General features: G+C 44.9%; 1 protein-coding gene across 1 annotated transcript in view; it reads left to right on the top strand.

The window, feature by feature from the left end:
* The window catches only part of TENM2 (teneurin transmembrane protein 2), a gene marked incomplete at its 5' end in the record, with an annotated part of 173,606 nt that overhangs the window by 69,573 nt on the left and 92,372 nt on the right, over positions 1-11,661 (top strand). Inside the window, one exon of the mRNA XM_008572405.1 lies at positions 7,077-7,223. Within this exon, the coding sequence (XP_008570627.1) occupies positions 7,077-7,223 (147 nt within the window). The remainder of the gene's footprint in view (positions 1-7,076; positions 7,224-11,661) is intronic.

The following is an 11,661-nucleotide window of genomic DNA, read 5'->3' as shown; positions in this document are numbered from 1 at the left end:
TCTTTTTGTCTTTTTTTTTTTTACTGACCGGTAACAGGATCGCAACCCTCGGTGTTGCACCCGCACCGCGCTCAGCCAGTGAGTGGGAACCAGCCTCCACATGGGATCCAAACCCTCGGCGGGAGCGCCACCACACTCCCAAGCAGCGCACTCTCCAGTGTGCCACTGGGCCGGCCCTTACTTTTTTTTAATTCAACATTTTTTCAGAGGCCAAGGCTAAACCTACTGCCTTATTTTCCCACGCAGACAGAAATGATGCTGATCAGTGAGAATCCAGGTGCACCCAGAAAATGTGTGGCATAGACAGCTGGATCCAAGTTTATATCACCTCGTGGTGGCTCTGCTGTTTCTGTTGCTGCTGGGGTAGAGGGGATTGATTTCTGCCTTGTGAGCAAAAGATGAGCAGTAGACCATTTGAATGACCACTGGCCTTCCCAGCACCCCCACCCCAGTATCCCCTGCACTTATATCTATACAAACCCTTAAAGACATGCACACATGGTTGAAACAAAGAGAAACATCTGCCTCTCAATTTTCCATGTCTTTTCTAACAAAGCAGGGGCAGCTTTTCAAGTGCAGGCTTATGGCTGCATGTCCATGCCAATTTATGCCTAGAAGCAGAGTCCCTACTCAGCACCCTCCTGCACACGTGGGTGAGCAAGAGGGACAAGCCGTGTCCTTTTGCAGAGACCAGAATGCTTCTTTGGCAGGAAGTCTTCTAAAATTAGTTGGAAGTTTTCCCCAGAGTGTCTCGAAGCATCAGACTAATTTTCTGAGCATTTGCCACTGCTGTTTAGTATAAAGGGCTACTGAACCCCTGGTGGTCCCCGATCCCTAACATCTCAGCCGTTTTCAACTGTAAGGAGTTCTGGTAATTGCACACTGTGTTATTAAATATTTCCAGTGTGTGTGTGCTCCTTAATTCCAACAATGTACAGCTCCAGGAAAACTGTGATATTTAAAACAGAGGGCGTGGGGGATGTCTCTAAGTTAATTTTCAAAAGTACAATTCTTCCCAAGAGAAAAGGTCAGTATTTATCCTACCTTCAAGTCTCCTGCATTCATCATTGCCCTTAGCCTTCATGGGTTTTCTTCTCACTCAGCCAGACCAATGAGGCATTGCTGGATTTGGGGCTGGTAGTCATAGACGAAATGATGATTTCCTAGGCTGTGACACAATCACGCACTGAGGACACCCAAGAAACCTTCATTTTTTAACCTGAAATAGGTTAGGCTCTTGGTTTTTTCCTGATCTAGGAGTGAGGCAGAGAGAAATGTCCTGAAGAGAAAACCTACCACTAATTTTGATATTTATAATGACGACAACTATATCAATACTAACAACAAGTGCTACTGTGTATTAACATTTGCAATGCGTCAAGCTCTGCTAAATTCTTTGCCTTTATCGGTTCATTTAATACCTTGGGCATCTGTATAAAATCAGAATGGTCATCATCCCCGTTAAGTTATTCAGTCAACACACATTTATTGAGTGTCTGTTATGTGCCAACTATTTTTCTAGACACGGAGAATATTACAATGAATAAAAGAGACAAACATCTGTCTTCCTAGAGGTCTTATGCTGTTGGGATAGATAATAAACAAGATTAATTAATAAAATACATTCTTTTACAAACAGGCTGAAGCTCAGAAAGGTGAGTCTGCCAGCCCAAGGTCACACACACATCAAGAGGCAGATCCAGGTTTCAATCCCAGAACTCTCTGACTCCAAACCAGGTTAAAGTTTTCCACCTGAGTGAGAAAACCTTTCCACAAGCGTGTAACCTGGGATATAGTAGCTCTCCTAATAGTCTCTTGAACGGAGCAGGGATGGCTTTCCTGGTGGTGTGTCTGCATTGACATGTGGCCTGTTTTGTGTTTTCACTGCATTTCCACCTTGGGAGGGTGTTGTCCTCCACACTTGTCTAAGGTGTGCTTGGTGTTGAATGTTAAAATCCTATTTCTCTCTCCATACCCCTCCTGCAATGTTAGCCACTTATTTCTACCTCTCCACTGCTGCACATGACAGAACAGTTCTTGTGGCTTTTTTAGAAAAGCCTTTTATGGTGATTATAGCTTTCTTTAAGTGCAGTTATGCTCCCCTTTTTACTGTGCAGTAGACATTATTTTGCTCACGCCTAATTTTTCTTAAAGCAAAAAAACTGCGTATCCCATAACTGTTGACAGACTTTTTTTTTTAGTGGTTGGAATTTATGTGTAGAAAAGTCTTGGAAAGTATTTCATTTTCACTCTGCAAAGGTATTGGAGATGTTAATTTCAGTCAGAAGTTATTCATTCATCATTTTCCCTAACTGTTTACTGGCAATCCAAGAGTAAACAAGCTAGACATGGCCCCTCCCATGACAGGTTTACAGCATAGCAGGCATGCCGGGGCAGCTATTCAGTTGTACACTGCACGATTCTAGGGGCACCATTCAAATTGTAGTTAGTGACAATGTGCACATTTATTATGACAGTTTTCCAGCAGGTGACAGTAAAATGTCTTAAGGAAGGGCTGCTACATGGCCTGGAAAGCATGAAGGAGGTGCCAGAGAGTTGTGATATAATGTGGCTGATAGGCTAGGACAAAGGGAAGTTATCCATGTTATGCCATGTTATTCACCTGTTATGCCATGACAGGTGTTGCTAACCTGGGCTTGGGAGCTTTGGAAGAGCTTCCAAAGGAGATGACTTCTGAGTGGGGATCTAAAGGGTGGGTGGCATTTATACAGAGGAAGAAAGGAAAAAGGAGACCCAAGTGGCTTCAGTCGAACCAAAGCCCAAAACGATACTGAGACAGGCTGATGTGGTGGGAGCCAGGTCATGAAAGGTCTGTAAACCAGATTAAGGGCTTCCGACCTTCCCCAGCATCAATTGTAAGCTACTGAAGTGTTTTCAGCAATGTCCAGAAAGGGTTAATGTCATGGCAATAGGGACAGGAGTGGAAGGCAGATTCCAAGATATTTAGGAGGAAGGACAGGTAGGACTTCTTACAGCTGAAAGGCAAATCGGGCAGGACTTGGGTGAGATTAGATACAAGAGATGAAAGAGGTGGTGGAAGAAGGGAGAGCAATCAAGAATGACTCCAAAGTTTCAGTTTTGGGCAATGGGGCACATGGAGGTGCCATTCACGGATCCAGGGATCAGAGTTTGGAGGGGAATGAGGGTAAAAAGGCTGAATTCTGCTTAGTTTGAGATGCTTATGAATGAACTGGTAGGGATGTTGAGATGAAAATTGGAGTTCAGATCTGGAGCTCAGAGGACTGGAGTTGAAGATTCAGGAGTCTTCAGAATAAAAGGGTGTGTTTTGGGTGCTGTTGTTTTTTTCAATCCCAATTTCTGCATCAGCTCTCTGTAGGTTGGAATATGACAGAATAAGCCCAAAATATTGTTAGTGCCCTTGAAAGTTCTCCCTGGGAAAAGGACTTTTGATCTTAGAGGGAGGTCCCCACTGTCTTTTCATAACTCTCAGAAGAGTTTGTAGATAAGGACCAGGCTGGGATGATATAGCACCACCTGATTGTTTTCCATTCATTTAAGCACCTACTACGTGCCTGAAACCAAGTCAAGCTCTGGGATCCAACAGCAAACAACCCAGTCTCGGATCTCATGGACCTTTATGTGTAGGACTGGGTACTACCGACATTTTAGGCTATCACATTCTTTGTTGTGAGGGCTGTCTTTTGCACTGTAGGATGCTGAATAGCATCCCTGGCCTCTACCCACTAGATGTCAGTAGCATCCTCTCCAGATACTGACCATCAAAAATGTCTCTAGGCATTGCCAAATGTCCCCTGGAGAGAGGAAGGGGGACAAAATTGCCTTAGTTGACAACCACTGGGCCAGGATCATGATAAAGCCTGAAGCCTCCAGGCAGCCCACTCCCTCTAGCTGCATGAACAAGGAACAAAACAGGCCCTCTACCCACTAGATGTCAGTAGCATCCTCTCCAGATACTGACCATCAAAAATGTCTCTAGACATTGCCAAATGTCCCCTGGAGAGAGGAAGGGAGACAAAATTGCCTTAGTTGACAACCACTGGGCCAGGATCATGATAAAGCCTGAAGCCTCCAGGCAGCCCACTCTCTCTAGCTGCATGAACAAGGAACAAAACAGGTATGCCTTAGGTGGTCTTGGATGTTGGCACTCAGGAAAGTCAGCAGTGCTAGCCTGAAAGCCAGAAGACTCCATATAGGAGACTTCTTGGATGCCCAAGTATGAGCCTATAAGCCCAAACCAACTTCTGTCATAGCATCCTCTCCAGAGAAAAGCTGCCACCTGGTACCCATTTGCCCTCCAGACTGATTACTTCCTACGTTTTGTTTTTCCTTAAGCAGAAGCTGGCTTTGCACTTTACAAACACAAAGAATCACCTCCTCAGAAGGCCAGCAGCAGAATGAACTTGTGCTGGGGGTAGCTTGGGGTTGCCTAGCAACGCCACGCACCTACCAAGGCTGCTTTCTTCCTCTTCAAACTAAAAGCAAAGTCCTGTCCATTAATTCCCAGCTGCCCTGAAACTTCTCAGAGATTTGCCAGCTTCCTACTGTTCGTGTTTTCATCTTCCACATATGATGTGGAGAAAACTCACCACTGTGGTCTGTTTATCTCACTTCAGTTGGTCTAGGGGAGGAAGGGAATTAAGAGAGAAAGAGAAGGGGGAAGGAAGCCTCATTCAATCTGGGAATATACCTATTTTGAGTGCGCATCTCTTCCGGCATGCTAGTTTTCTTTGCAGATTTAAATTTTAAGTAGTAGACGTGGGTTTCCTACACAATAAGCCTTCTGTTGAGACTTTGGGCGTGATTTTAGTCAGACATGAGACCTCAAAGTAGCTGAATAATGGAGCACATATAAAAGATGCCACGCTGAGCACATGTTGGTAGGTCTGTCATTTAGTGTATTCTCTGTGATCCATTCCCCAAAACTCTAGTGGTAGAAATGGTAAAGCTGGAGGTGGCTGGAGGTTGGAGATATTCTCTCTTCCTTGAGAATCTGTGAAATGTCCCATGGGCTATTCTCACTGAGTTCCATTTAGCTCCTGTAGAAATGTTTGTGGCATTTCTCTGAAACTGGGGATGCTTCCCCTCCAAGCACTCTCTCCCAGTATGAACAGGGGGCACATTGCTGGTTTTTCAGGAAGGGCCGTAGTCACTTCATTGGTAAGGAAAGGTATGGAAATGTGAGGATAGCTGTGGAGGCCAGCAAGCCTTTATGGAGGTATGCAAATGTTGGTGTTCCATTTGCATGCTAGATTTAGTGCCAGGCTGTGCAGCAAAAGAAAACAGTTTCTCTGGTAACAGTCTCCTGTTTCCTCTCAAGACAGTTCAACTTCCTTACGGAGACTGCCCCACACAGAACTTCTCTGTTGCTTACCCTCTTCTCTCAGATCCTAATCCATACCACATCCTGGAAAGGATGGGTGGGGAACAAGCATTGAGGAGTAAAACTCCTTAGAGAAGTAAAACTCAATCACAGACCCTCGAGACCTTTCTTATTCAGAGCCCTTCAAATTCCCAGCACTGTCACATGCACAACTTGGCTTAAGGGGTGCTGAAAAGAACAGAGGGAAGATGCTAGGTGAAGGCCTCTGGAACACCGGAGAGAGGAAAAGGGTAGATGCACGCTTTTGATTCACAAGATTTGGGCCAAGATGGTTTCAAATCAGTTACCTCCATCATTGCAAAGCTCTTCATTCCTCTACCACAGCTCAATCCAGCCTGCACTTTGTGTGGTTTAAAAATAGATACAGAAAAAGATGGAAATAGAGATGGTGGCAGAGGTGGAGATAAGATTTGAGATAGAGATAGATATTCGAGGAAGCTACTTTCTGGAGAACAATTAAATTAATAGTCTCTGAGGTATATTTAAATAAAGTAAGAAAACATACCTAGATCACACAACTCTGTAAATTCACCAGAAGTCATTGCATTGTACACTTAAAACAGGTGAATTTTATGGTATATAAATTGTACCTCGATAGAGCTGTTAAAAGAAAAATGAAAACATATCTAGCAATTCTTGCCAGCACGGGTGTTTTGTGAGTGTGACCACATACTACCAATTCTCTGCTTCTGTCTACATCTCATAAAGGGCAACAGAGGCTCTGCTGGTGGGGCTTTTCCCGTCTTTTTAGTGCCCCCCCCACACACACACACACACACTTCTTTCCCCACCTGGACTCCTTTTGTCCAAGCTCAAGTCAGGAGAGCAGTAGGTGCAATTATTTGTGATGCTGAAGCAATTAGGGAGTTAGACAGGTTGCTGATTTTGTACATATACCCCCCCCCCCGCAAAAAAAAAGGAAAGAAAAAAAAGAAAGCCACAAAAGAAAAATTACCCGTAGTACCTCAATGCCCTTCCCCCATGCACATAAGTGTATTCCTTTATCTTTTTTCTGATGCATGGCACCCAGCACCTACTCCTTCCACAGCCTTCAAATCCTGCAGCATTTTAAAATCATGCCCTAAATAGGTTGAGTGATAAGCAGCCAACATTTTTAAATGCCCCTTGAAACTAAATAGTACAAGAATATGAAAGTAGCCCAGCAGAACCATCCAGTTCTTGGTCATCAGAAGCTCATGCTAATCATATGTAAATATATCTTTAAAATTCTGAAAAATGGAGGGCACTTTGCCTCTATCCTGGGTTTATGAGAAATTTTCTCTCTTCTGCAGAAGGCACTTCTAAAAAAAAAAAAGAAAGCGAAGCTTTTTTTGAGGTAGCATCAATCCTGAACTCCTGGCTAGAAATCACAGCCTAGCTAGTCTGTTCATCAGCTCCATGCTGGCTTAGTTCTCTGGGATGTGCATTGAACTCCCCACTCTGGGAAGGTTGCCTCTGACTCCTTCACCCAGGCCAGTTATCCCTGGGGAGCCCCTGCATCTGCGACCCCACTCCGTCTTGCAACTGCATGCGTCGCCTGCTTGCCCGGACTCTTAGGGGAGCAGGCACGGGCCCCACTGTGAGGCTGGCCCAGTGGCTGCCCTGTGGCCTTGCTTCCCCTTTGCATGGCTCCCCTGCCTCCCCAGCGTAACCTCACGTCCCTCCTTCTCATCCTCTTCATTTCTCCAACCAGATGGCTGCCCCGATTTGTGCAACGGCAACGGGAGATGCACACTGGGTCAGAACAGCTGGCAGTGTGTCTGCCAGACCGGCTGGAGAGGGCCCGGATGCAACGTTGCCATGGAAACCTCCTGTGCTGATAACAAGGATAATGAGGGAGGTGAGCAAGTGTCTTCTAATTCCCAGCCCCTCAAGAGCAGAGCGTTGTACATGCTTTCGTCACAAGTCATTTTTCTCCTGAAAGACCTCCCCTATACTATTGTCAGATGTTGCTGTGACATTTCCTTTGAAGCAAATGCAGCAGAGAACGGGTGTCCTTGTACCACCGGGGCCTCCTGGAGACATGGGCCAGAGGCACTGGGGTTGGATGCTGGCTTCGGATTCTCAAGTACTATCACCACGGAAAGGTGGCTTGGCCCTGGCGCTGCCCTGGGGGTGACTTTCAGGGCCGGGAGTTACAGTTGGTGACAGTGGTGAGGGCAATCTGTGCCTCACTCTGTGCTAAGATGTCATAAGCAACGCGTCCCTTCATCCTTACAGCCCTTTGAGATGTCACTTTACGGATGAGGACACCAAGGCCTGGAGAGTGGTTAAGTAACTTTTTAATCATAATATATCCACCAATACTAAGATTGGGACTGGAACCCAGCTGTGGCTCCAAAGTCCACATTCTAACCAGTGGTTGGCGAACTGCAGCCCACAGGGCAAATCTAGCCTGTGAGCTAAAAATGCTTTTAAAAGTTTTAGTGGTCGAGGGACAAAATCTGAAGAATATTTCATGACATGTGAAAATTAGGTGAAATTCAAATTTCAATGCCCATAAAGGTTTTTATGTTGCTTTCCTGAGGTATGATTGACATATAAAAAAGCTGTACCTGTTTGGTGTGTTTGATGTATACATCTCAATAAGTTCAGAGATGAGTATGTGCATGTGAGACCATCGCCACCATCAAGGCCATGAACATATAAATTTCCCCCCACCCACCTCCTTTATTATTATTGGTTTTGTTTTTACTTTTTTTTTTGGGGGGGGGGGGTTGGTTTTTTTGTGTGTGTGGTAAGAGCACTTAACACAAGATCTATCCTCTTAGCAAATTTTAAGTATACAATACAGTATTAACACTATAGCATAAAGTAGATCTCCAGAACTTATTCATCTCACATAACTGAAACTTTGTACCCTCTAGCCTACATCTCCACATTTATTGGAATATAGCTGAGCCAATTTGTTTATATTTTGTCTGTAGCTGCTTTCACCCTGAACAGCAGAGCTGAGCAGTCACAACAGAGACACATGGCCATCAAAACCTAGAATATTGACCCTCTGGCCCTTTACAGGAAAAGGCTGCCGCCTGTGTTCTAAACCTTTGAGCTGAATTTTCCCATGTTACTTCCTGATGAAGTGCTAATACTCTGGACCTAATGGGGTTGTGTTAGCACATGGGCCACCTGATCTCCTAAGAATACCATGTAATGTGCTCCAAACGTTAATACAGGTGTGTGATCCTCCCTCACCAAAATTACTAACTGCTCAGAATTCCCTTGGGGCAGAAGTTGTTTCAGGGTATAAGAGAATCCATGAGTCCAATTATCTGATCTGCTGTGCTCTAGGAATATCAGCCACCAACTCAAAGTCTGCCCCCACCTTTATGACCCCAACAGGTCAGCATCAGTGGTGTCCAAAGTGGGGTGTGATCTATCAGCCTTAGATGTTTTATTTTTCTTTTTCCTCATCCTCTTAATGAACATTTTGCAATTTCCATAATCTATGATTGTCACTGTACATATCTTATATATAATTGTAAATAAACAGATGTACATACACTGATAGGAGTACACAGTCAAAAAATTTATGCCCTTTAGAGTTCCCATTCATTTATTTCCTCTTTCCTGAAACAGAAGCAAAATAGAAACCACTTCACTTTTTAACAAGGTGAGGCATAACTTCATAATGTGGGGGGTTTTTTTGAGAGAGTCGAATCACACTACTTTTGACGATAAGGTTCATGGTTTTTGCCTCTGCCTCCGTGGTGATTTCACTGAGCACAGCAGTTGCTTACAGATCAGCTTCTACTCGCAGAAAGGAGTTGCTTTCCTGGCTCCATTCCCTGCTCTGGGTGTCAGCAGCTGAAAGAGAGCAAATTGCTGGAATGCCCCAGATAGGGGAGAGAGGGCATTCCGGGAGACTCTGTCTCCCCATTGCACCCTTCCATTACCTCCCTCTCCACCAGCACTGCCCCGATCCCAGCTCCCACCAGGCAAAAAAACAGTTCCTGAAGTGGTGGAGCTAGAAAAGGCATTGCTATGGCTGGGTCCCCGGGCCTAAAGGCTGCCTAACAGGCACAATTCAGGGTCCCTCTTGTCCCTCCTGGTGGGCAGAAGCAAAGCGTCAGAAGGGCAGGGCACAAAAGCAAATGAGGCAGTGATTATGCTAAAGACAATAATGGCCTTGTTATGGGAACTGTTAAAGCAAACCTCCCAAGGAAGTAATTAACCACAAAGAAAAAAGGCTCTGCACTGTGTTATAAAAATAAACTCCCAGTTAATTCAGAGTTGCTTATATCAGGTGAGAGAGGTACACACGGATTCTCTCTCACCTGGCATAAGCAATTCACAATTAACTGAGTTCTTTTTTTGGAGGAGATTCCTGGTACAGAGTATCCTTTCCATGGTTAATTACTTCCCTAGGAGGTGTGCTAAGCACTTTGCTGTTTATTGGTAAATATTAAAGTTGCTCCTCATCAACTCCAGATCCAATCCTGCAGCACGCTAATTAGATCACTCTTTTTGTTTGTTTTGGGTGGGGGTGGGAGTTCTTCGCTGGGCTCTGTCCTGCTTTGGGAGTTGTCAGGAAGGAGTGTGTGGGTTTATAAACCTGGCGGTAGGTCAGAGAGGCACCCAGGCAGAACATGAGGCAGGCCTGGGGAGCAGCTGTAGTGCACACATTTGTTGTAAATCTCATGAATAGGAAAAATAACAGAGCACTCTTCCAAATAACAAGGCCAGAAAAGGAAAATCACTTTTCTATCTAAAATCATTCTACTTTTTTAAAAAATCTCAATTTAAAGTGATATATATATTTTAAACTGAGATAGATATGGACACAAATACTGACAGATATTTGAAGCCCTTAATAGTCCTTTTCAAGCTGGGTTCTTCCGTGAGAGAATTAAGCCCTGGTATTTAATATCTACTAGCAGTTCTGAAAGTTCAGTTTGCAGCAAAACCACCCAGAGGGCTTAATTAAACACATATTACTGAGCCTGACCCCCAGAGTTTCTGATTCATAGGTCTGGGATGCGAGCAAGAATTTGAATTTCTAGTAAATTACCAGGTGATGCTTTTGCAGGTGGTGCTGATGCAGGTCCTCTTTAAGAACCAGTCCTAACACATCCATTTTATGTAATAAATTAACTTCTCTCTTATGCATCTCTGAATAGTACTGGATAAAGTACCTTCTTTGGAAAAATTGACAAAATTTTCACTCAGATATTTTCTGTAGCCTGTGGTGTTTAGATGAGAAACCCTGTTGGAAAAGGCTGCCTTAGAGTATCCCCACAAAAGCAATTTATACTGATTCCCTATCAAAGGAGTCCCACCGCTTTCAAAGTCTCCCAGCACCCCCCCATGTGACCATTGATGTAACCTCAGGAAGCAATGACTGATTCTGAAGGGACAGGCTTTACTTACCATTCCCGCTAAAAAAAAGTGGAAACAGTTCAGACAGACGTGCCAGCTAGCGGACTGTCTTTTTAATAGTGAAAGATCTTCACTTGAACTGCTCACCCCAATTTGAAAAGGGAGAGACTCAAAGAAATATTTTTGCTTACAGAAGACAAATACCAGCTCATTAAAGTCTGAGAATACACACAACATGTGCACCAAGTGACAGGCAGATAATATTTAATTATCACCACCAAGACAGAGGTGCGAGATTTGGTTCATCACAGCCAGGGGTAGGACAGAGGGTGTAGATTTCTTCTAAAAGTGGGACTGCAAGGTGAGAGGCGTTGTTAGACCGTCTGGCCTGGTGAGACAGTCCTTACTCCTTCCCTACGTCCCTTTATCACCCAGACCGTAGAGTCAGGAGCCTCAGCCCTCTCTCTGCACAACGCCCAACTCCCATCACTTCAAGCCAGTGTGGGAGTCTGTCTGGAGCTCCTGTGGAATCCTATCAGAAACCACCTCCCGTCCGTGGGCAGGGGTGACGGTGTAGACCAGGGAAGGCAACATCATAACCGCATCTGCCTGGAGATAAAGGAGGTGGGAGGAAGCCCTTACTAAGCTGAGCTTGTCCGCAGCCACCTTGCACCACTCCTTTCCTTACTGTGCCTATTAGGGGAGACGTCTTTGTTTCCCCCCCTGTTCTGTATTGCTCCCTCTCCTTCACTTCCTTGGCTTCTGAATAGGTAGTCCGCAGCCACCTTGCACCACTCCTTTCCTTACTGTGCCTATTAGGGGAGACGTCTTTGTTCCCCCCCCCTCCCCCGTTCTGTCTTGCTCCCTCTCCTTCACTTCCTTGGCTTCTGAATAGGTGACACTGTAACATCTTGGTGGTTAAGGGCCTGGGCTTCAGAATCAGCCTTTGTGTTTCTTCC

This window comes from Galeopterus variegatus, unplaced genomic scaffold (genome assembly GCF_000696425.1).
Source record: "Galeopterus variegatus unplaced genomic scaffold, G_variegatus-3.0.2 Scaffold780, whole genome shotgun sequence".
Classification (NCBI taxonomy): domain Eukaryota; kingdom Metazoa; phylum Chordata; class Mammalia; order Dermoptera; family Cynocephalidae; genus Galeopterus; species Galeopterus variegatus.
This window is presented reverse-complemented; position numbering and strand designations above follow the sequence as displayed.